Genomic DNA, 24,170 nt, shown 5'->3' with positions numbered 1-24,170 from the left:
ATACAAACCCGACAAAGAATTTGCTCGCTGTAAGTTTCTCAAGTCTTCCTGTCAAACATTCAAACGTTTACAAGAAGGTTTAGTTCCAAATGATTATGTGCTGAGAAAGTAACAGGTTTATTTGGATCCAATTTAAGTCTGTTCATTTCAGTTATCGACTTGCATCTGAATGCACTAGGTATATTAAACCTGTGTTCTGAACCTAAAGGCTATTCAGTTGTCTACATGGGATAAGTTAGCAGTCTTGGTCCAGTTCCTAGTGGACACAATCAAAACTGACACCATTGTTTCAAGTCTCAGCAGAAGTGCCAAGAATTTAATATATATGGAGATTGAATTGGTCTGATATGTATGGCACAGTCCAGGAACATTGAGAGTGGCATCATGAGAAACCTTACAATGCAACTGTTCGTGTTGTATTTGCACTGCATTTGAGAGACTACTTTCTCCAACATATGTTAAATCTGGTACTTTCCACAGCATTATATTCAGTTTAACAGAGTTTACTTAACTTAATAAAGCCAGTGTTCACTTATTTAAGATGTAACACAATAAAATGTACAAATAAAGTCAATTCGAATATTTATCATAGCAATTTTAATGATACAATAAAAAGCTACTGAGGCTTTCAGATTTTTATTTTATTGTGGTTTTATATGTAGATATAAAACCGGCAAAGCACTTTAAAAGAATATCACTCTTCTTGTGTCATACATAAAACTAGTTTCATACTGTGCTTCTGAAAGTCTAGTGTGCATTTTGTTCTGTTTATTTTACAAATGGCACATTCAACTTTAAAAGTGGGAGCATGAGTTTCTATTGACTGCAATCCATCATTGCATCCAAAGCAAGAGGTTTCCTTATGATTAAGTTAAAGTGTGAGTGCATTGTGTAATAAACAGTAGCAGTCTGGTCATTTAATCTCAACTCAGCATACAATAAAATAAACAGTTGTGCTTCACAAATTTGAATCCTGTGATAAACATCAGTTTTCCTTCTTTTTGTAATACCCCAAAGGTTAATTACTGCTTGAAATGAACACTTCCAAACAGGCACGATTGTTTTAACCTTGCTCTGCCCAAGGCTTCTGTTTTCTTTTAAGACTGGTCTGACATACAAGACACATTAAGGCACAAGTGGGCAGTACAAACAACAAATGAATACGACTATCCATGAAACTCACGTTCTCTTCCACAAATACTAAAATATGTACCGATTAAGATAAATTTCTTTTTAAAAATGAAATACACCATTTTGTTATGAAACTCCTATACAAAATTTTAAAATTTACACCATCTGAGCTGCCAAAGAGTAAAAATGTATCCATTTTCCACATAAAACTATATTTCTCACCAGCATATCTAACAACTGGGAAGAAGATACCCCAGCACTTAGGAAAAATCATATTTCCCCACATGTAAGACAAAAATATGGCACTACCTATACAGTAGTGTACTCTATTTATTAAAAACAAACTAAACTATTAAAAGTACAATATTGATTTGTAGATTATTGGTTCAATGCCTGGCTGAGATAAGGCACTTTCTTCCAGTGATCAGCACCTTCCACATACAAGGAGATGATGAATCAGGTTCTGGTTAAAAACAAAGGGGTCTGAATGACGTCCCAGAAGACGACAGGAACATTTCAACAGCAGGGGAAGACACAGGAGGTAAAACCTGGAGATGTAACTCTACACAGAAGTGGTCACTCTGTCAATGGCATTAGTGACCTCGTTTTTGTTTGAATCCAGTCCTTTAGCAGCATTCATATCATTCCGTAAATTCTCCACTGTCTTTTTCATGTTCTTTAACTCTCCAGGATGTGGAGTGGCTCGCCTTAGAAGTGTTCTCTAAAAACAAACAGTGGAGTAAACGGTTTTGCTTTTGTCTTTTTGAACCACACACACTTTCAAGGTTTTAGCATTTAATACCAAATATTAGCTATAACATGATTTTTAAAAATCATAATGTTAATTTCAAGATATGTTAATTTCGTAGCTGCTTGTTGATGAAGTCAGTGAAAGAGGTCTTTTTTTGGGGGGGAGGGGGGAACAGACTCTGGGCACATAATTTTCCTAATCTGCCCTATTAATTTGAAATCCACATCAAAAGAAGTTCCCAGTTGTGTGTGTGTGTGTGTGTGTGTGTGTGTGTTTGTTTGTTTGGGGGGGTGGGGGGGGTCATTAAAAAACTATATGGGATTTTCAAAACCGCCGAAGTGATTTAGGAATTAATTCCATTAACCAAACAAAACAGATGCTTTTGAAAAAATCCCACAACACCTCTCTGTGATGTCTCTCTATATGGTCAAGTAAATGTTTGTGTGATGTTCTACTCTCCTTCCATCATCAAGACATGGATTAGATTATGTTTTGCCAAATAGACACTGAACTTGGAGGGAAAGAGAGGGAACATAACAGTTTATTTTCAGTAATTCTGTACCATCTGCTAGAGAAGGATATGTCCTTATGTTGGAATATGTGCAAGGAAAGTTGACAAAAGCTAAATGGAAAGATAATTTACTTGCATAATTTGAATAACCAGTGAATTAGCTTTTAATTTTCTTTTTAAAAAATCTATACCACATTAAGTATAACAGCATGAGTGTGTGTGCAGGTGCATATGTATATAATTTTTAAAAGTAAGTATTTTGTGTACTATTTACATTATTACAGTAGCATTAGTGAACTATAAGGGGCATACATTGGGAATTAACGACTAGCTGAATAAAACACTTTTTTGATTAGATCACAAAATGATTTACATACATATTTTTTTTCCAGTATCAAAAGTCGACTGCTTCAGGGCAGTCTGTAAATCCCCAAGTAATGTCCTGTACTTGAATTTTTAATAGTGTTTCAAAGTGCCTGCTGTTCCGAGTTCATTACAAGTGGTTCAATAAGAAGAGGTAGAAGTTTTAAGAGTTTAGTTAAAGATTCTTATTTCACAACTTTATGTGGTTCAGTTATGAAAAGTGACACCTTATTCAAAACGCAGTTCTGCTGTGTGCTGCCCCAGTCACATATGCTGCCTTCAGTGACCAAATTTAGTTTTACTACTTTTTACTCCAGTTAGCCCTGCACAAATGACACAACTGAAGAAAAGTAAACTAGATTATATTCCCCCTTGTGTATTCACAAAAGTTGCTTACTAAGTTTCCACCAGCTACCCCTGTGGAAACCAATACGAGGCAATCACAGCTGGCACAGATGTCAGGGGGACTAATCTGATCTGCTAAACCCTTTACTCCTGTTTCTGAGAAGGACAGACCCTAGCTTGTCAGATCCCTCGTTCAGTTTACAGAGCAGGTAGTAAGGAAAAAATATATCTGTGCACTTGTAAAATGAGCATATTTGATATGCAAGTGATTGTTAAAAATACTGTCTGTTTCAAAGTCACTCTTCAGAATAAAGCCATACTGCTAGCATGTCTGGAGTGTTATAATTAAGATGTTCTTGAGAGAGTACAGATATGAAAATCCCCATGTTTGGAGATTTTTTAGATTTGTGTTTTAATGCAGGCTCACTTCAAATTAGGCTGAAGGCGAAGACATCAGTATGCCTCTGAAAATATGCATGCAAAATTGGTACTATCAGCAAGTTTTGGGAGACATTTAGAAGTCTGCGGAAAGTTCTTTTGGCGCTAAAAGTCTCAATATTTACAAGTAGCTGCTGTTAGTGAAGCAACGCCATTACAAAAGAATGCTTTATTTCAAAGACCACCTCAAATTTTTTATTTCCAGGGAGTATGAAATGACCATTTAATGGAGGTCTCATAAGTACAGTGACAGATGCTCCCAATAGCCCTTCTTCATTTGAGTTGGAAACAGCATGCACCAATGTGCCACATGCCATCTGATTATGGACACTATGTTGGTATCAATACATATGGTCATGAGATGAAGGAGGGGTAATGAAAGTGGGGGAAAAGACAAACATGATAGTGGGGGTAGAAAACTCAATGTGGACGAATGTCGGAGTGTAATAACTCAAAGTTACTGCCTAAAGGACATAGAGTCCAAGGCTTACACCTTCCACAGAGCAGAAGACCCTACTCCTATCCTGCTTTTGGAAAACTGGAAGGAACCATCCTAAAAAAATAAAGAAAAAACAGACTAAAATTTTCACAGTAAGAGAGTCTTGTTTTAGCAGAACTGAAAGTTGTATTTGATTTAAGCAGATAAACAATACCAAATTTAAAAAGCCTTTTTAAACTACTATAAAACCAATGTTTAACAGCTCTGCTATAAACATAGAAAGTCTGCTACTACTGTTAGAAACTTGGAATGTTTAAGGCAAGATGTAGACAGTTCAAACACTTTTTACTCTTTTGCATTTTAGTCACTACATGTGTAATAGCGTATGTTTGAGAAACGTACCATTTCATTATCCTCTTCATCTTTTTCATCATCTAAAAAGCGGATTGAACTGATTCTGTTTACTGCACGCTCATTCCAGGTTTCATCTGACATTTCAGTTACCAAGCTCTCAAATGCACCACATCGGGGCAGGTTATCTGTTATAATGGAAACAAATAAAGCTGAACCTTCTCAAGAAAGAACATGTTAACATATATTATGAGGACTTTGGGGTTTAATTAATTTCATTTTGCAGGGTTTGTTTTTAGTAATTTTTAACTTTTATGTAGATGTCCAAAAATTGGGTGGGTTTTGGGGCTCTTTGTATATAATATACATTACTAATTACATTACTTGTTACACTGTATCCTACTGTAACAAGTAATCTCTTGGTAATGTTACCTAGTGCACTTTAACTTAGTACTGTTTCAAACAGCACAACATTAAAATGCACTGGGGAACCTTTAGTGCACACCACCACCTCTATACAGGCCAGTTAATGTGCAACATGTTAGTGAATTTTAGACATCACACCCTTGTCTGCATTAGTATTCCATATAGACACGCCCTTAAGTACAAGTAACCATTTCTGACATTTTTCCAATGAAACATTCATTTTTTTGTATTGAGGGTGTTATCAGCTAAAACTGAAAATTAGAAGCCCTAATTATTACCTACTCATCCCATGCAAAAATTCTACTGACCACTCACTTAGTCAAGCAATTTTATTTTTGACAGAAGAGAAAGCAGTTTTTCCATTATCAAGCATTCATCACGAAGGAATATGTAGAGTGTATGTGTTTGGTTAAAACTATAGTTTTGGATTAACTATCTGGCTAAGAAATGAGCCAAAAGGTTTGTAGTAATCAACAGGCAACAATACAACATTTATCAACTCTCTGTCATTGGCTGACATGATGTCATGTTAAACAAGTGGATGAGACAGTGGCTGGTAATCCAAGAAGCTGGACCCACTACACTTATTTTGTTTACGTCAGGACTATGGTCTTGTGTGCCGCCCAGTTTCCTACTGTGACAAAGTTCCTGCTCTATCTTGGTGGGTCTTGCGCTTATTGGTGGATTTGCTCGCCTTGGAGCTTCACGGCAGCCCTCAGCTTGGCCGTTTTTCTGAATTCACAGTCCAGGTCGACTCCTCCTGTGTCTGACCAGGAGTTGGGAGGATTTGGGGGGAACCCGGGCCCACCCTCTACTCCGGGTTCCAGCCCAGGGCCCTGTGGAATGCAGCTGTCTAGAATGCCTCCTGGAACAGCTGTGAGACAGCTACAACTCCCCGGGCTACTTCCCCATGGCCTCCTCCCAACACCTTCTTTATCCTCACCATAGGACCTTCCTCCTGGTGTCTGATAATGCTTATACACCTCAGTCCTCCAACAGTCCGTGTTCTCACTCTCAGCTCCAAGTGTCTCTTGCTCCCAGCTCCTCACACCACAAACTGAAGTGAGCTCCTTTTTAAAACCCAGGTGCCCTGATTAGCCTGCCTTAATTGATTCTAGCAGCTTCTTGATTGGCTGCAGGTGTTCTAATCAGGCTGTCTCAATTGTCTCCAGAAGGTTCCCGATTGTTCTGGAACCTTCCCTGTTACCTTACCCAGGGAAAAGGGACCTACTTAGCCTGGGGCTAATATATCTGCCTTCTACTACTCTCCTATAGCCATCTGGTCCGACCCTATCACACTACCTATCAGTGACACCCCTCCCCCCCCCCCCCCCCCCAAGAGTAGCATGCCTAAACCCCCTTCTCTAACCAGGCTATCTAGGTTCCACTCTTGCCACCCCCAAGCTTTCAAAAATCAGCCAGGTTCTCAAAAATCATGACATGGCTTTTTTGAAAATCATGATTTTTAAGCCAAACAAATAAAATCTTGGTGCTTTTTATTTGCCTTCGGTTTGAGATTTTAGCATTCAGATTTTCAATCTTTGTCTCTGCAACTATGGGCACTAAAGGGTTAGGGGTTTTTTGGTTTTTGCTTTTAAATTAAATAGATTCTCATGTAATCCACGTGCCTCTTGGAGTTGGCCTTTAAGACAGACACCAAATATAGAGAATCACAATAAAATTGTGAGAACCGACAACACTGAGCAATCACCACAGTATCTGAGTACCAATAAATAGCTGTTACTTTTGTGGGCATATCTGACCCTTCAGATATTGGGTTGCCACAGAAGTTCTAAAGACTCAACTGAGTCCCGAAGGGACTAGTTACACATGAGGGAACAAAGCAAAAGAGTTCATAATTTAACTGACCCCACCAATCCCTCACCTATTCTTTTAAGACTGAAATACCAAGTTACTGCACAGTATTTACATTTGAGAGAAAGCCTGTTGACCCCTTTTTGACAGAATGGTGACATTCTAGGGATGATAATGCCTATTTTTTATGACATCTGCTATTAACTCACCTGGATTTTTCGAGTCAAAACTCAATCTTCAGCTTCCAACTCTGTTCCATAGCCACATACACAAGATTGAAAAACATATATCCACTTTGTACACATGTGCTTCACTACCGAGCTCTCATGGATTTGGGGGGTAACAAGATAATTATGCTTGCTTACTTTGTATTTTCGTTAAATAAATTCACACTTATATAACTGATGTAGAGGGGAGGTAAATCAATTTACTTAACAACTTACCCACTGGAGTTAAAATCTTTTGAGACAGTGAATAGTGAAAGGCAAAAGAGAAGCTCTTTAAAGGTGAACAACGAAAATGTTATCCGTTACCAAATATTAACTGTTTTTGTTATGTTTTTTTAAACAAAAGCTAAATAAACTAAAGATAAACTAAAGCTTTTTGTACAATGCTGGGGGGGAAAGATACCAGACAGTAGATTTTTAAGATGACAGTTCTGCTGTACAAGAAATGATTTTCAAAATATACCATACCTTGGCAACTGGGCTCAGAAGGCATTTGAGGAAGTAAAACACATGTTAAAATTTTCTCTCCTGTTTCAGGGTCTGTGTCAGTCTGGAACATCAGCAAAGGTTGGGACTGGTTATCAGACAACCACAAAGCCTTCAGCTTCAAGGAAGTCAGTGACAGAGGAAGATGTATCAGCCTAATTTAAAAAGAAATGGAAAGTCTGAAATTTCAGGCCAGTTTCTAAGAGACTTAATAAATCAACCTGCCCAACTGGACAGCGAACCAGTTGCATACCTGCATATGGTTTGATTTCAAGTAAAAATAAAGATGACTCAGCGAACTGGCTAACCATCTCACTTTATACCTTGTGCCAGGCCTGTTCTACTCAGCTGTTTCTCATTATGCTTAGATGTAATTTGGAGCAGGGAATGTTTTTTCATTGTGTGTGTACAGTGCTCACCATAATGGGGCCCTGGTTCAGGCCTCTACTTGTGCAACAATATAAACAACAAATAAATGAATCCAAAACACCACTGCATGACATGAGATCTGTAAGCCCAGTTTTTATGCTGATAAAAAAGTATAACTTCTGTTGTCTTAACATTTATATGATTAACCTGATTGTCAAACTTCCCATTTAGAAGGATTCACTGGCATTAATGAGTCAATTCACCAGACTTCACCTGAAGCCAAGATCTCTTTGTTTTAATTTAAAGTCAGAAGAACATGAAGTGAAAAAGTTAGACTTTTCTGTTCCTGGCTGAAGAAAACCTGAAAGTCATGATTGGAATCCTATATTTTTATGTGTATTTGTCACAAAGGTAGTTTTGACACACATACATATTGGCAGGGTTTGGAATTACATTTGGCCAGAGAGCAGGAACATATTGCCAATTTCAAAGTATTGTGAAATTCGAGTATAAGCTTTTTTTGCTGCTTCATTCTAAGACATCAAATCTACATGTCTTGACTGAGTATGAAGCAAAACCAGCATGGTAACAGGACACTATAAAATCTCTCTCACCTGTTTCCAGCTACATCCAGGACATGCAGTTCAGTGGCTTGTGAAATCTCAGAGGGAATTCGAGATAATCTGTTGTCACGCACAGAAAAGACATTAAGACTGCAGCACCCCCCAATCTATATTAAAAAGAGAGGAAAACTATTTTTGTTGCAGAACTATATTGTAAGAAAGGCATGTCACATAGATTGCACAAGATGTCACAGCACATTCAAATTATAATGGCTTCAAGTCACAGACTGCAAATTAATAATATTAATGAGATAACAGATCTCTAGACAGTCTCTTTTAGTACTTTCATGAACAATAAGCTTGTAAAACTATAAAGTTCATTATTTAGAAACAAAGAGGTCAAGATTCTGCCTCACCTGTTCCTGCCTTCTGCTGCACAACCAATTATCTCAGCTGCACAGGTCATCTGTATGCATCTCCCAGCAAATGTTAGTTTTTACCCCTCAACTTTTTCTAACCTTATATTTCAGTGTTAACATTCTTGGATCGTTTTTGTACCTCACCAAGCACAACAGAGCTCTGGGCAATATAAAATGTTAAATAAGCCAGTCAGCTCTTAACGTTTGTTGAGATTGCGGTCACTAGAGTCAGCAACTAGCAACAGTGTGAGACAAAGTAATAAACATCTTACAAATAAATGTCTTTGGTATAGCTCAAACAGTGACACCATTGTTTTATTAGAAGTTTCCAAAACTCATCCCTTCTTTCCCATACAAGCTGCCCAATATACTCTAATATCCTCTGCCTCCAGCCTTTTTCCAAATGTGATCATTTAACTCCCTCCATCCTGCCAACTAAGCTTACCTCATCCACAGCACTCCACATGGGTAATATATCCTCTATTCATCACAGATACAAGTTTCTACACCCGGACTTTGATGCAAAATATATTTTCACATAAAATGCATAGTTAAAAATAGCATTAAATTGGTAAAATCCAGCTTCAATGACCTTTGCTCTGGATGGCAACTATTGATAACAAGAGTACTGAGGTTATTGAATTCACCCAGCAGAAAGCTTCTTCAAGCAATTCACTGGTTGTTCTCCTTCAGATGAGAACCTTACTTACCTTGGGTCTGCTAATCTTATATATGTTCACAAGAACAAAAATCCCTCTTACTTAAAAGTATATTTCTTTCCCCTTAATCCAGGTATTAGGCCAAAATATCAGAAGCCTTTTGAAACCCTCAGATCAAGTTGATTTAAAACCTGACTGCATTACTAAAGCAGAAGTTACAGATGTGGATCCTAGTCTAAAAAATAAGACTCTTTCTACACATATATACACACACACAATTTAAGTAGTTTAATAATATTTTATTATTCAATTAATTAATATTCCCTCTCTCAAGTGAACCAATATATAATTGATATTATCCAGGATGCCTCCCCTTTAGCAGCTTTCTCTCCAACATGAAATGTTTTCTATTGTCAGCAACACCACCAACGCCACTCTCTTGCTAAAAGAGTAGGCTCCTTTGTAAAGCAATATGGTTCTTTCATTACAAACAACATTCAAAGTTCTTAAAATCCTTGATTACGGATCTTCAAATTACTTGTGTTAGTACCAACTAGCTATCAGAGCAAGCTCTACCTTGGCCAAAGCTAGAAATTAATAATCAAAAATCCATCTAAAATTAAGCTGTGTGTTGTCTTCAAACAAAATAATATGTTTTGATCATATGCATTTAACCCACTACTCCCTTTCTCCTGGGTTAATAAAGGTTTTAACACATTGGATTAAAAAACCCTAACCAAAACAAAAGCATCCACCACCTTCATCTACATTTACATATATTTTCATGGACAAATGCAGTATTTAACTATACTAGAAATTGGCATTGAAAGCATAAGCAAAAATGTTAAAATTACAATTCTTCTGCTAATTACTTTATTTCACCACCTCTTTGCAGCATCAAGTGACCACTCACTCAAATTGTTAATTAAGTTGTCTTGACAAATTCACAGCATTTGAGGTGCCATCTAGAAAAAAAAAATCAAATCTATTCAGTGTCTAATTGGTGCATCTAATATGAGGAGCTGTGAGGACAACCGCTACAGTTAGTGAATGTTAGATGAGCTGGCAAGTGATGACTCACCATACACAAAGTGTTTGTTTTTCTATGAATGAAGTTTGAGTAATTCAATCTTGGGAGCATGAGGATCTGAACAATTTTGCCAGACAAACAGAAAAAGCCATGCAGTCCTGTTGGGATACCCCACTAAGCTGAAAATTTCTATACTTTGACAATGAAGAATGTGCAGTGGAGCCAGCTGGTTTGAGTCATCATGCATTTAAAGCACTTAAATGAGAGATAATAGAGCAACTGTGGACTGAATAATATTTAAAAGGTTACAAGTTTACCTGACTCAATTTTCCAAGCAGCTAACAATTAAGAAAACACAAGAGACATTCATTTGATTTATTCTTCATCATCTGTACTGGATGGACCATACTATGCTAAAAATGGAGATAAAACATAAATCTCATCTCCCCTAAAGAGCTGCCAAAATTCACATGTGGTTGCTGCTACCTCAATTACTTTAACATGAACTATTCATCAGAACATAGTCTAATAATAAACTCACAAGTCCAGACCATTTGTATTTCAAAATAAAAAATTACACAGACAAAATACTGGAAGCTGTTTATGAAGCAATGTTCTTCCATGGTGGAGATAGCATATATTGAGCAATTAACGTTAAGGGAAAACTTTATGACAGGATAAATGAATCATTTGGAAGATAAGCATTTGCTACTATTTCAAGAAAAGAATGCATCCACCCAGCATTGTAGGAAGACACCAGGACCGAAACACAAAAGCCATTGAGGTAGACTGCATGTACTAAACAGCATATTGAAAGAAAAATATGTCACTGTGACCACTATGAAGTAATGCAATACCAGAACACTGTACTTTACTTGGCTGCACGTCATTAATTGACAAAGAGCCAGGGACTCAGGCCATGCTTTTGTTGGTTTGGCAACATCTATTATGCACAATTTCAAACACATATTCAAACCATTACATGTATACTAAACATACAACAGTTCAGCCCTCATTCCACAAAACGTTTAAGCACATACTTAACTTTAAATATGGACTTCACTGATTTTAATGGGCCTACTCATCCGAGGAAAGTGCACACTTCAGTGCCCTGTTGAATTGGGGCTGCTTACAGTGAGGACATTTTCTAAACTGTCTTTACTAAACTATATGCCATGGAAAGTGCTGATACACAACCAATTTCAAAGTATAGTCTACACACAACTAAACATAACATAAGAAAATATATCTTAGTACGATACAAAAACAAGTTTCTAGGTCTGTTACAACAGCCTTGCATACCAGCCATGTTATATCACGTGTCTGTTTTCCTTTAAAAATTAAAAAAAATAAATAAAAACAAACAAATAAAATCAACCCAGCTGGTCAGATGGCAATTTGTAAGGTTGAATTACATATGTTTAAAATAAGATATCAGAGCCCTACAATTGATAGTTATGCAGTCTACATCTGATAATTGAAAGAAAATTAAGTGTTTAGGATTTAGAAAAATTACATACAAATCATGCACATGCTTATTATTTACATTAAAATGCAAGTGTTCTCGAAAATACACTTCATTGGATAACATGGAAACTCTTCCCTTGGCTTTTTTGGTACAATTTTTTGGTTTTCCTAAGTCTGACTGCTCTTCCAGCAGTGACTGCTCTTCCCTTATCCCACTGTGGATGACCCTTAAACCTCAGACATGGGTGATTCTTTCTACTTCCATGGTTTCAGCTCTCATCTCTATGCGGATAATTCAGCTCAGCCCACCACTGATCTTTCCATCTCTGCCAAACTGCACATTGCCATTTCTCTCCAATGTCTTCTACCAGATGATATTTCACCATTAATTAAAAGCGTAACATGATTGAAGCAAAGCTCTATCTTTTCACACAAAATTCTCCCACTCTTCCTCCTTTCCCGGTCGGTCAATACCACCATCCTTCACCTCACAACTTGGGGATCATCATCTGCAACTTTTATCTCATTCTCAACATATGTTCATGTCTTGCCATGTGTTCCTCCACAATAACGTTCTCTCACCCATGCCCTGATCATTTCCAGTCTTGATTCTTGCAGCCTTTCACTTTCTTGATAACCATGACACCCACTACCTATCCATCCCAAATACAGCCACACCACTTCCTCTTTTGACTTTTCGTGTCTCCAGTGGCTCTCCCATACCCTATTGCATCATGGACTGGTTTTATCCTTTAAGGCCCTGCATCACTCACCTTTTCTTGTTCATTTACTGAATCTTTTTTTGTGCTACTCCTCTGCAAATTTTGCAAACCTCAAGGCTCCATCTGTCTGCTTCTTCTCCTCTCCACTCCTCCCTGGCAACTTGTTATGCCCTTCTTGAAATGGTCTACAAAGCCAGTACCCTCTCCTCATTTATCCTTCCTGGAGGCTCACTTCTTTTCTTTTGAACAATACAGCAGGGGTAAATTAGAGTCATATCAGTTGGGACAGTTTAAAAAGAGATGGAAATAACATGACATAACTCTTACTACCTTTGTTACTTTGCTTGAATGCTGTATCCTTCATCCTAGTCAGTGTATCATCTCTAAATGACTAAACTCTTTGAGGTAGTGCTGCAATATCTACTTAATCTTTTAAAGGAACCAAGGATATCTGGTAGTTGCTTGGTTTCAGAGTAGCAGCCGTGTTAGTCTGTATTCACAAAAAGAAAAGGAGGACTTGTGGCACCTTAGAGACTAACAAATTTATTTGAGCATAAGCTTTCGTGAGCTACAGCTCACTTCATCGGATGCATTCAGTGGAAAATACAGTGAGGAGATTTATATACAGACACAACATGAAACAATGGGTGTTACCATACACACTGTAAGGAGAGTGAGCTATTACCAGCAGGAGAGCGGGGGCAGGAAAGAAAACCTTTTGCAGTGATAATCAAGGTGGGCCATTTCCAGCAGTTAACAAGAACGTCTGAAGAACAGTGGGGTGGGGGGATAAACATGGGGAAATAGTTTTACTTTGTGTAATGACACATCCTCTCCCAGTCTCTATTCAAGCCTAAGTTAATTGTATCCAGTTTGTAAATTCATTCCAATTCAGCAGTCTCTTGCTGTAAGGAGAATGATCACTTTAGATAAGCTATTACCAGCAGGAGAGTGGGGTGGGAGGAGGTATTGTTTCATGGTCTCTGTGTATATAATGTCTTCTGCAGTTTCCACAGTATGCATCCGATGAAGTGAGCTGTAGCTCACGAAAGCTTATGCTCAAATAAATTTGTTAGTCTCTAAGGTGCCACAAGTCCTCCTTTTCTTTTTGCAAATACAGACTAACACGACTGTTACTCTGAAACCTGTCGTTGGAGTCTGTTTTTGAAGTCTTTTTATTGTAATATTGCGACTTTTACGTTAGAAATCGAGTGACCAGAGAGATTGAAGTGTTCTCCGACTGGTTTATGAATGTTATAATTCTTGACATCTAATTTGTGTCCATTTATTCTTTTACATAGAGACTGTCCAGTCTGACCAATGTACATGGCAGAGGGACATTGCTGGCACATGATGACATATATCAGATTGGTAGATGTGCAGGTGAACGAGCCTCTGATAGTGTGGCTGATGTGATTAGGCCCTATGATGGTGTCCCCTGAATAGATATGTGGACACAGTTGGCAACGGGCTTTGTTGCAAGGATAGGTTCCTGGTTAGTGGTTCTGTGGTGTGGTGTGTGGTTGCTGGTGAGTATTTGCTTCAGGTTGGGGGGCTGTCTGTAGTCAAGGACTGGCCTGTCTCCCAAGATTTGTGAGAGTGATGGCTTGTCTTTCAGGATAGGTTGTAGATCCTTGATGATGCGCTGGAGAGGTTTTAGTTGGGGGCTGAAGGTGACGGCTAGTGGCGTTCTGATATTTTCTTTGTTGGGTCTGTCCTGTAGTAGGTGACTTCTGGGTACTCTTCTGGCTCTGCCAATCTGTTTCTTCACTTCCGCAGGTGGGTACTGTAGTTGTAAGAATGCTTGATAGAGATCTTGTAGGAGTTTGTCTCTGTCTGAGGGGTTGGAGCAAATGCGGTTGTATCGTAGAACTTGGCTGTAGACAATGGATCGTGTGGTGTGGTCTGGGTGAAAGCTGGAGGCATGTAGATAGGAATAGCGGTCAGTAGGTTTCCGGTATAGGGTGCTGTTTATGTGACCATCGCTTATTAGCACCGTAGTGTCCAGGAAGTAGATCTTTTGTGTGGACTGGTCCAGGCTGAGGTTGATGGTGGGATGGAAATTGTTGAAATCATGGTGGAATTCCTCAAGGGCTTCTTTTCCATGGCTCCAGACGATGAAGACGTCATCAATATAGTGCAAGTAAAGTAGGGGCATTAGGGGACGAGAGCTGAGGAAGCGTTGTTCTAAGTCAGCCATAAAAATGTTGGCATACTGTGGGTCCATGCGGGTACCCATAGCAGTGCTGCTGGTTTAAGAGCAGCATGGCCTCGAGTGCTGCCATGGCTGGGAAAGGGGAGTGAGCTGAAGAGCAGTGCAAGAGGAAAAGGTGGGCTTCAACTGCAAATTCTGACAAATCATGTAGAGGGAGTCCTGGCTTCAGCTGCCCCAAATTCACTTTCTCTCTTGCCAGTCTCATAAATTCGAGGTGGCTGTGGCTGAAGGGTTAAACTCTACAATTCCAGTTTATGAAATTAAGAAATAATTGAAACTGAATGATGTAAAACGAAAGGCCTTAAAGTAAACACATAACTGTTACCCAAACGAATCCACAGATTTACACCGGAGGTTTTACTTGTTTTGTTATTACAGTTGTCTGGAAAATAGGAATCCCTTCCCACAAAAAAATTTATGTTTTTGGAACAAATTTTAATCCCAAACTGAGAAGGAAAAGTCAAAACTGAGAAATATTTCAAGGGAAGGGATTTTAAAAAAAAACAAAAACAAAAGAAGCTATTTTGGGAGACTCTGAACAGCATTTTCCAGCTTCCCAGTGAAACTGACATAAGCCTTCCAGCCTGGCTTCCAGAGTTCAGTGCACACAGCAGCTGGATGGCTGGGGGAAGGCAGAAAGAGAAACTGACAAGAGCCTTCAACAGGGAAACTGTCCTTTTGATTTCTCCCCCCAAGGGAAAACTGAAGTTTTCCCAGGAAAAATATTGATTTTGCAAAATGGATATTTTCAGTCAGACAGACAATCATTCCAACAAAATTTTTTTGACCAGCTCTACTTATTATGCCAGGTAGTTCTCTGTGTCAGATTTCTGCAGATGTAGGCTCATTAATGAGCACGTAATTACACAATTTAGGATACTTTAAAGTATCCTAAACAGGTGGTTCAGCACACTAGTTTCGCTCATGTTCTAACCGCAGGATGCGATTTAAGATTAGAGTTAGTCACCGAGCAGGTCTTTCAAGTTTAAAGGAATAAACCATTTGTGATCATGAACAAGTTTAAACACATTCAGCTCTTCCTGAAGTTAGAGTTTTGCCACTAGCTTCAATGAGAGCAGAATCATCTTCAAAATACGAATACTGAATACATAACTTGTCAAGCGACTGGAGTATCTGGCAGCCATTCAGTCTTTAACATTTTCACATTATGAATTGCCATCAGGTTCAGAAGAACCTTTGAACCAGAAAGCATCTAAAGAATTATGATGCTAAAGGTTCAGAATAATCTTGAACCATACCATAATTATGTAATAAGGTGTCAATGTCACCTTACTGCAGTAGGGAAAGACTGGTTTTACAAGTGCGTATAGGTATAAGTACATAAATACTTGTTTCACAGGTTTACCCAAACCCCACACCTAAAATAAAGTTTTATTCATACAATTCATAGTTCTGTCAGAGCACTATATTTCATTAAAACAAACAGTTTCTGATATCACAGGTACAAGTTATATCTCTGCTGCAGGGAGACATTCTAGGGGGCCGGAAGGGGAAGAACACATGTGTGTTTAGCAGCTCACACTTGACTACTGACATTTAGAGGTCAGAGACCACCATCTTCCCAATGCCATCCCGACAGCCACCTTGAGTTCAATACACAGAGGGACCAAGTCACCAACGGCAGTTTTTTAAGTGAACGTTCAGACCTCCTTGCTTAACTTCTGTATCAAAATCAGCTTGAGATGGGAATAAATGGGAAAGTGGTAATGAACACAGTACAATCTCACTATTAAGTAGTCACAAGCAGGGTTCTTCCCTTCTCTTACCAAGAAGAATGAATGAAAAGGTCTTCAATATTTGTAACATTGTTTTGTTCAGTAGGGAAATGGACACAATCTTCAGCAAAAGACCAAGCGAATCTCCTCCATGATGAGATTCATCACTGGAGTCATGATCAACATCATCAGTATCCTTGAAGACACTCTTGAGCCTGGGTTGTTTGCATGGCCCATACTGCATGTACCATACCACCTATGAGGCTGGTCAGACTCCTTTTTTCTTTTAGAATTGTAGAACATATGAATCTCCATTCATTCCCCTCCCCGCCCCCCATCCACTTTAACATCATGAATTTGTGCCACAAATAAGAAAAAAAAAACTTACGATTTGCTTAAAGCTAGTGTCTGTGGTTAAGACGGTACTATACTAAGGGAACTGAACTGTTAATTACCCCAAGCACACACAGCATGAGCAGCACAGCAAGCTTCTCCACATGACCCCACGAGTGTTCCATAAGTCTTTTTTGGGGGGAGCAGAATCCAAAAAGGCATTCGTGTTGGCCTGTCTAAGCACAAAGAACTGAGGCAGCCACAGATGCTAATTCACAGCAGTTAGGCTATGGTTTCTGTGACATGTTATTTATGAAAGCAAGTGAAGCAAATGCAATCTACCACGTGGATCCAAGAGTGTAATTTATTTTCCATTTGCTACCATTACCAACTCTGAATTCAAACCACTGACTTTGAGGTGAAAGGCTATAATAGCAATGTGTAATAGAAAGTAACAGACTGCATTTCCTGAAGTTTCAAGGGCTAGCAAATCATGTACAAAGCAAATGCACTTAAGCAGAGTTAGTGTCCCAGAGCATTTTGTTAGTGGTGAAGACATAGATATAAGATTAAAGCCTATCATTCTGATTATAGTGAGCACTAAAACACACAAAAAACCTCGGAAATGTTTAGATAAAAAGCTAATTAAGTGCACACTGCTTTGTAAAGGTGACTATTAAGGGGTTACACATTTTGTAGCTTCTGTAGGCTGAATGCACTGTGCACCCCAAGGTCTCATTTCCTTCCTCCATCCCCACCCCTGTTCCCTGCATGCCACCCTCCCATCCCCCTCTATTTCAGGGACTCCCAGCAACTCCTTCCACTCCCATCCCGTCTGCCACTGCCAGGGGGCTGTGTATGCCCCATTCTCCCCCCAGGCAGAGGCACAGTATGGCCCACCCATGACATTCATCCCTTCCCTCCTTGTCCTCCCTAATGGCATTTCCCACTATGCCCAGATCTCTGTGTGGCTCCCTCATTCCCCCTAACCAGGTCTAGCTTGTCTCACCCCACTCCAGGGTCTGTGGTCCCCTCTTCTCCACTCACCATCTCGGTTTCCCCTGATTCCACACCCACATGCTCAGTTTCCTTCCCACCCCAGGGCCCTGGCTTCCCTCATCACCATTACTCTCATCTTGTAGGTTCCTGATTTGGCCCCCATCCACCCACTTCCTTCAGCCCCATTACCAAATTCACTTCCCCTCCCACACTTATCTCACAATCCCTGCCTGCCCCCGCAACTCTTTTTCCAGGTTCCTACTTCTCCCCCTGCCCCAACTTCCCCATCCACCCCAGGTCTCTGTTTCCATCACCACCACAGTCCCACCCTGGCTGCTTCCCATGACCCCACTCCAGGTTACTCTTCCCCTCTGCAGGTCCTTATTCCTCCCCTCTCCTTCCCCCAACAAACTATCCCTGTAAGGCTCTTATTTCTGCGAGTTCAGACTACAATCTCCCCCTGCAGCAAGCTTAGCTGTTACCTCTAATATGGGTAGGCAGCAGCAGGGGGTAGCAAAGAGGAATTAACACACTGAATCAGTAGCACAGATGGCATTAGAATTCAGGCCACTTAACTCTCTGTCCCATGCTTTAATCACATCACACTGGCTCTCTCTATTATACTCCCTGCCAACCCCAGCAATACCAACCTTTCCAGGTTTTACTGATGAGCTAGACCAACTTCTCAGACCACCATTACATTTAATCCTATTCTACCTTTGTTTTGCTTCATACACTGCTTAAGTTGAGCAAGAAGCCCCAGTGATCACAGCTATAAAACTAGGGTATCGCTAAGCTTAGTATTACATAAATCACTGCTTTAGGTCTGGCTGTTTGATGACACAAGCAGCCTGTAGAGACTTTCATAAAACAAAGATCCCAAAATTGCAGAACCCCAAATAATTTCTTCTCTCTCTCTCTCTCTCTCATATTAAAAAAAAAACAAAACAACAAAAAAAACCCCACCACCCATGTGCTTTCCAACCACAACTTTAAAGATCAGAATTTCTGGTGGTATCGTCATTCTACCTGCAGAAAAAATTACACCTTGGTTTAAGTGCACTGAGTTATAAGCAGACCTTAAAAACCTGTCTTCAAGTAGTGGTGGGTCTGACATGTACAATCAGATAGTTTCTAAGAAACTATTTAGGTCTTGGACCTCTTGTTCCATTATACCAGCCACTCACTAGCAGCCAAACCACCTCTACTTTTGTCCAGGCCTCTGCAATCCTATAGACAAAGCCTTGGTCATAGCCTGTTAGGTAGGAATATTTTCTAGTAATTTAAGTAGAACAAAAGCTGCTTACTACTTCCTACAAGCACCGATATTCACCATTTTTGTTTGTAACAGACTATCTATAATAATGCATATCTATAATCATAATGGTTGACTGCACACAACATACCTCTTTGGGCAAAGATATTAATTTGTTTCTGTCAACATTCAAATTGTTCAGCTTCTTTAGTTTTCCAATGCTCTTCGGCAATTTCTGTTTCAATAGAAAGTGACACATGAACAAGCTTTCTATTATCACAATGTCAAACAAAACTTTACCTCACTTTGAATAGGATCTAGGAGACAGCCCTTTTTGTAATAAAAAAGTTTACATATAAAGGACTAATTCTATTCATAGTCACAACTGTGCAACTCCACTGATTTCAGTGGCGTTCCAGAGTTGTAACTGAGACAGAATTGGCCTGCTTGTTTCAGCTTCTAACCAAACTGCACTCCTTACTTTATCTTTGTACTAAAATGACCATATACACAAGGTAGAAGATACATTATTTAAGTGTCCTTTTGAAGGCAGTTTTGAAGAAGTGGAAAAACAAATAAGTTCCCGCTATAACTAAGGGATTGTCTACACCACGCAGCTTTTAGCGACAAGGCTGTGTCGACACAGCCTTGTTGCTAAAAGTCAGGGTGTGTAAACACCCTTTGTCAGCACTTTTGCCAACAAAATACTTCAAGCTCCGCAAGCGTTCACCTGCCACTTGCGTGGGCAAAACTTTTGCCTTTTGTGTGTGGGCTTTTTTAAGTACCTGAGAAAGACAAAAGTTGTGTCAACAACTTTGCAGTGTAGACACCCTAAACCTCAGATTTTATTTTCATTCAACACGTGTAGCATTAAATCACTGGCTGAAACAACTGATTAACAAAGCAGGGAGTGACACAAAGAGCAACCACATAGCAGTGGGGCCTGCAATTTGACTCCACCATTATTTATCAAGATATGCACAGCACTAGTTGGCATCAAAAGGGAGCTTTGTCTACACAGAGAGCTATTCCCAATTTAAATTCATGTGTGGATGCTCTACTCTGAAATAAGAGCATCAACACACCAAATTGAATCAGGAAGTTAATTCATTTTAAATTCATGCTCCATCTTATTCCTACACAATGTTCATGTGTAGACAAACCCAAAGTAAAAGCTTCCTACACAACAGGCTCTCCAATTCTCTTATTAGTCATGGAAGACTTTAAAATGAATATGTACGTGAATAAATCTTCCCTTCATGTCAAGTCAGATCCTTCAGCGGTTAGAGGTAAAAGACAAGGGAATCTGTTTAGCTAGATACAGTATAAACTTTGGCTGCCACTTTCAGACATCATCTTCTTCCCCTGTATGAGACTGTAGCGGGGTGGCTACCCTGCTCCTAAAATAGAAGGGGTTAAAAGCAGCCCCAGAGAAGGCTGTGGCTGGGGATGGCTGACTGGGGAAACAGCCTCAGCTGGGCCATGCCCCAATCAGGCCCCAGCTGGCCTGTATAAAAAGGCTGTGAGCCAGAGGCCCAAGGAGTCTCTCTCAGGCTGGGATAGAGCAGGGCCTGGCTGCCTGCCTGACAGGGTACTGGGAGTGAAGGAGGGCTGGGGAAGGAGCACGTTGAGCGGGGCGCTCCAGGCTGGCAACTCCCCAGGCTGTAGGGCCTGGTCCAAGGCCCATAGAGGTACTGGGAGGCAGAGGAAGGCAAAAGGTCCGAACCCCCTTGCCTATGATGAGTGACCTTTACACTGCAGTCTGCCCCAGGGAGCAGGGGCTTGGTGATGACTGGCAGTAACCCAGACTGAGGCAAGGTGGGGATAGTGGGTTGGGGGTTCCCCAGGAATGGGAGACCCAGAGGTAGAGTGTGGGGATAATGCCAGGGGGCAGAACCCAGAGAAAGGGGCACCGGGGTCCGTGAGGTACATGGGGGCCAGAGCTGTGCGGATCACCGGCCTGCAGAGAGCGCTCCATGCTCGAAAGAGCTAATTTCCCAATGACCAGCAGGAGGCGCTGCAGGGGTGGGTCTGCTCCTTTACAGAGACTCAGTATGAATTCTCATTGGGGACACTGTGGCACGGACAAAGACATTAGGTTACTTCTTGTATTTATACAGGCTCCCGTGCCATCTGCTTCTGGATTACAAGTGCTCAGTTGAGCTCGTTGAGGCAAAACAAAATATCCTCTTGCTATCCAACACACAGAGGATAAACGATTCTTACTATATCTAAAAGAATCCTGAACTTTTCACTTACCCAAAAAGGTGCAGGCAGGGAAGCAAGCTCCTATTACTATACTCAGGTTATTCCTTGCCGTTCAATAAGCTCTGCTAACTCAACTAAAAGATGTATATAATAGGGCTGTCAAGCAATTAAAAAATTAATAGTGATTAATCAAACTGTTAAACAATAATAGAATATCATTTATTTAAATATTTTGGATGTTTTCTACATTTTCAAATATATTGATTTCAATTAGAACACAGAATACAGTGTAAAGTGCTCCCTTTATATTTATTTTTGATTACATGTATTTGGACTGTAAAAAACAAGAGATCTAGTATTTTTCAATTCACCTCATACAAGTACTGTAGTGCAATCTCTTTATCATGAAAGTTGAACTTACAAATGTAGAATTATGTTAAAAAAACCTGCATTCAAAAACAAAACAATGTAAAATTTTAGACCATGCAAGTCCAGTCTTACTTCTTGTTCGGCCAATCGCTAAGACAAACAAGTTTGCTTACATTTGCAGGAGATAATGCTGCCTGCTTCTTGTTCACAATGTCACCTGAAAAAGTGAGAACAGGTGTTCTCATGGAACTGTTGTAGCCAGTGTTGTAAGATATTTATGTGCCAGATGCGCTAAAGATTTGTGCTGCATCCACCATTCCAGAGGACATGCGTCCATGCTGATGATGGATTCTACTCCATAACGATCCAAAGCATGTTCATTTTCATCACCTGAGTCAGATGCCATCAGGGGGAAGATTGATTTTCTTTTTTGGTGGTTCGGGTTCTGTAGTTTCCGCATTGGATTGTTGCTCTTTTAAGACTTCTGAAAGCCCATGCTCTGCACCCCATCCCTCTCAGATTTTGGAAGGCACTTCAGATTCTTAAACCCTGGGTTGAGTGCTTTGCTATTTTTAGAAATCTCACATTGGTACCTTCTTTGCGTTTTGTGAAATCTGCAGTGAAAGTGTTCTTAAAATAAACAACGTGCTGGGTTACCATCCGAGACTGCTACAACATGAAATATATGGCAGAATGTGGGTAAAACAGAGCACGGGACACACAATTCTCCCCCAAGAAGTTCAGTCACAAATGTAATTAATGCATTATTTTTTTAACGAGTGTCCTCTGGAATGGTGGCCGAAGCATGAAGGGGCATATGAATGTTTAGCATATCTGGCACAGAAATACCTTGCAATGCCAGCTAAAAAAGTGCCATGCAACTACCTGTTCTCACTTTCTCTTGACACTGTAAATAAGAAGAGGGCAGCATTATCACCTGTAAATGTGAAAAAAAAAACTTGTTTGTCTTAGCAATTGGCTGAACAAGAAGTAAGAGTGAGTTGACTTGCAGGGTCTAAAAGTTTACATCGTTTTGTTTTTGAGTGCAGTTATGTAACAACAACAACAACAAAAAAATCTACATTTGTAAGCTGCACTTGCCCAACAAAGAGACTGCACTACAGTACTTGTATGAGGTGATTTGCAAAATACTATTTCTTTTGTTTATCATTTTTACAGTGCAAATATTTATAATAAATAATGTACACTTTGATTTCAGTTACAACACAGAATACAATATATATAAAATGTAGAAAAACATCCAAAATATTTAATAAATTTCAACTGGTATTCCATTGTTTAACAGTGTGATTAAAACTACAATTAATTGTAATTAATTTTTTAAATCGCGATTAATTTTTTTGAGTTAATCGCGTGACTTAACTGAGATTAATTGACAGCCCTAGTATATAATTTTAGATTAAGTCAGCAAATCACAAATTAAAGTGAAGCTCTACTTCAAAATATGGACCATGTAAAAATGGCACCTTGTTACTCAGCATCGTTGCTCTATACCTATTCAGTCATCGGTGCTTACTGTTCATACCATGGTCAAGAACAGAGTAAAAAGACTGAGGCTACTCACATCTGTTATTCTGATAAATAAGTTTTTACTCATTAGTATTGCAGAGCCAAAATAGCTAAAACTGAACAGGGTTCCATTCTGCTTTCTCCATCAATAAAACCGTGACCTAAAATCTAATTGCAGAGCCAAGTTCTGCCTTTAGTTACACCTGGGCAACATGAACAACTGTTGTTGTTGATAATAATGATTCGCATATTCAAAACAATCTAAATTGATTTTTCGCTCAAAAGTTGAGTCTACAGGTCTTGCCATTAGGTGAAGAAAATCTTTATACTTGTAAACAGAGCATACCTTCCATAAGAGTCAGTAAAACAAATCTGTAACCCCACAATGCCATTCTCTCATATAATCACTCGCAGAAAAACAGTTATTTAAAAATGAGAACTTTGATTTACCAATTTTATATTATGGAAAGTTCCTCTTGAATGTATTGTCATTTAAATATACAGAATATATTCTATATAGAAACAATATCACGACTGTTGTAACAATCATGCATTTACTTAATGCAAACTCCACTGTATTGTACTTAGCAGTAACTATAATAGGAGGAGAAATAAAATAAAGGCATTACAATCAGAATGAATCAGGGCATAGCAGCAGGCCTAATTACTGTCAGCTATTTGAGCAGTCAAGACTATACTCACCAGCAGCTGGTTTTCTGTTAGAACTAGTTCAGTAAGGCTTTCACAGTCTCCTATTGCTTCTGTCAACTGAACAAGTTTGTTCTGATCAACCTTCAAGATAGACAAGTTCTTTAAATTTCCTATAGATAAAAGAGAATTGTTAAGTTTGGTGGTTGGCTTCAACTATACCTGCATCAGATGTTCCCTTTAAGATTAACACAGTCTTGTTGAAATAATATTATTCCAGAACATCTGCAATATATGTGAATATCTAAATATTATTTTTTTTTTAAATAACATTTTTAAAATGTTAGATTTTGTTATTGCATTAC

At 39.3% G+C, this 24,170-nt stretch overlaps 1 protein-coding gene across 2 annotated transcripts in view; it reads right to left on the bottom strand.

The window, feature by feature from the left end:
• Positions 1-629: 629 nt before the first annotated feature.
• The window catches only part of LRRC1 (leucine rich repeat containing 1), a 119,122-nt gene continuing 95,581 nt past the window's right edge, over positions 630-24,170 (bottom strand). Inside the window, exons 9-14 of one of the 2 annotated variants that reach the window (XM_077811583.1) lie at positions 23,860-23,978; positions 19,202-19,285; positions 8,267-8,382; positions 7,266-7,438; positions 4,381-4,517; positions 630-1,852 (exon numbers count right to left, since the gene is read on the bottom strand). In XM_077811583.1, the coding sequence (XP_077667709.1) occupies positions 1,694-1,852; positions 4,381-4,517; positions 7,266-7,438; positions 8,267-8,382; positions 19,202-19,285; positions 23,860-23,978 (788 nt within the window). In that variant the 3' untranslated portion in view covers positions 630-1,693. The remainder of the gene's footprint in view (positions 1,853-4,380; positions 4,518-7,265; positions 7,439-8,266; positions 8,383-19,201; positions 19,286-23,859; positions 23,979-24,170) is intronic. The other variant, XM_077811584.1, reaches the window with a different exon arrangement.

This window comes from Eretmochelys imbricata, chromosome 3, assembly GCF_965152235.1.
Source record: "Eretmochelys imbricata isolate rEreImb1 chromosome 3, rEreImb1.hap1, whole genome shotgun sequence".
Lineage (NCBI taxonomy): Eukaryota > Metazoa > Chordata > Testudines > Cheloniidae > Eretmochelys > Eretmochelys imbricata.
The sequence above is the reverse complement of the archived record's forward strand: the minus strand, read 5'-3'. Positions and strand labels throughout refer to the sequence as shown.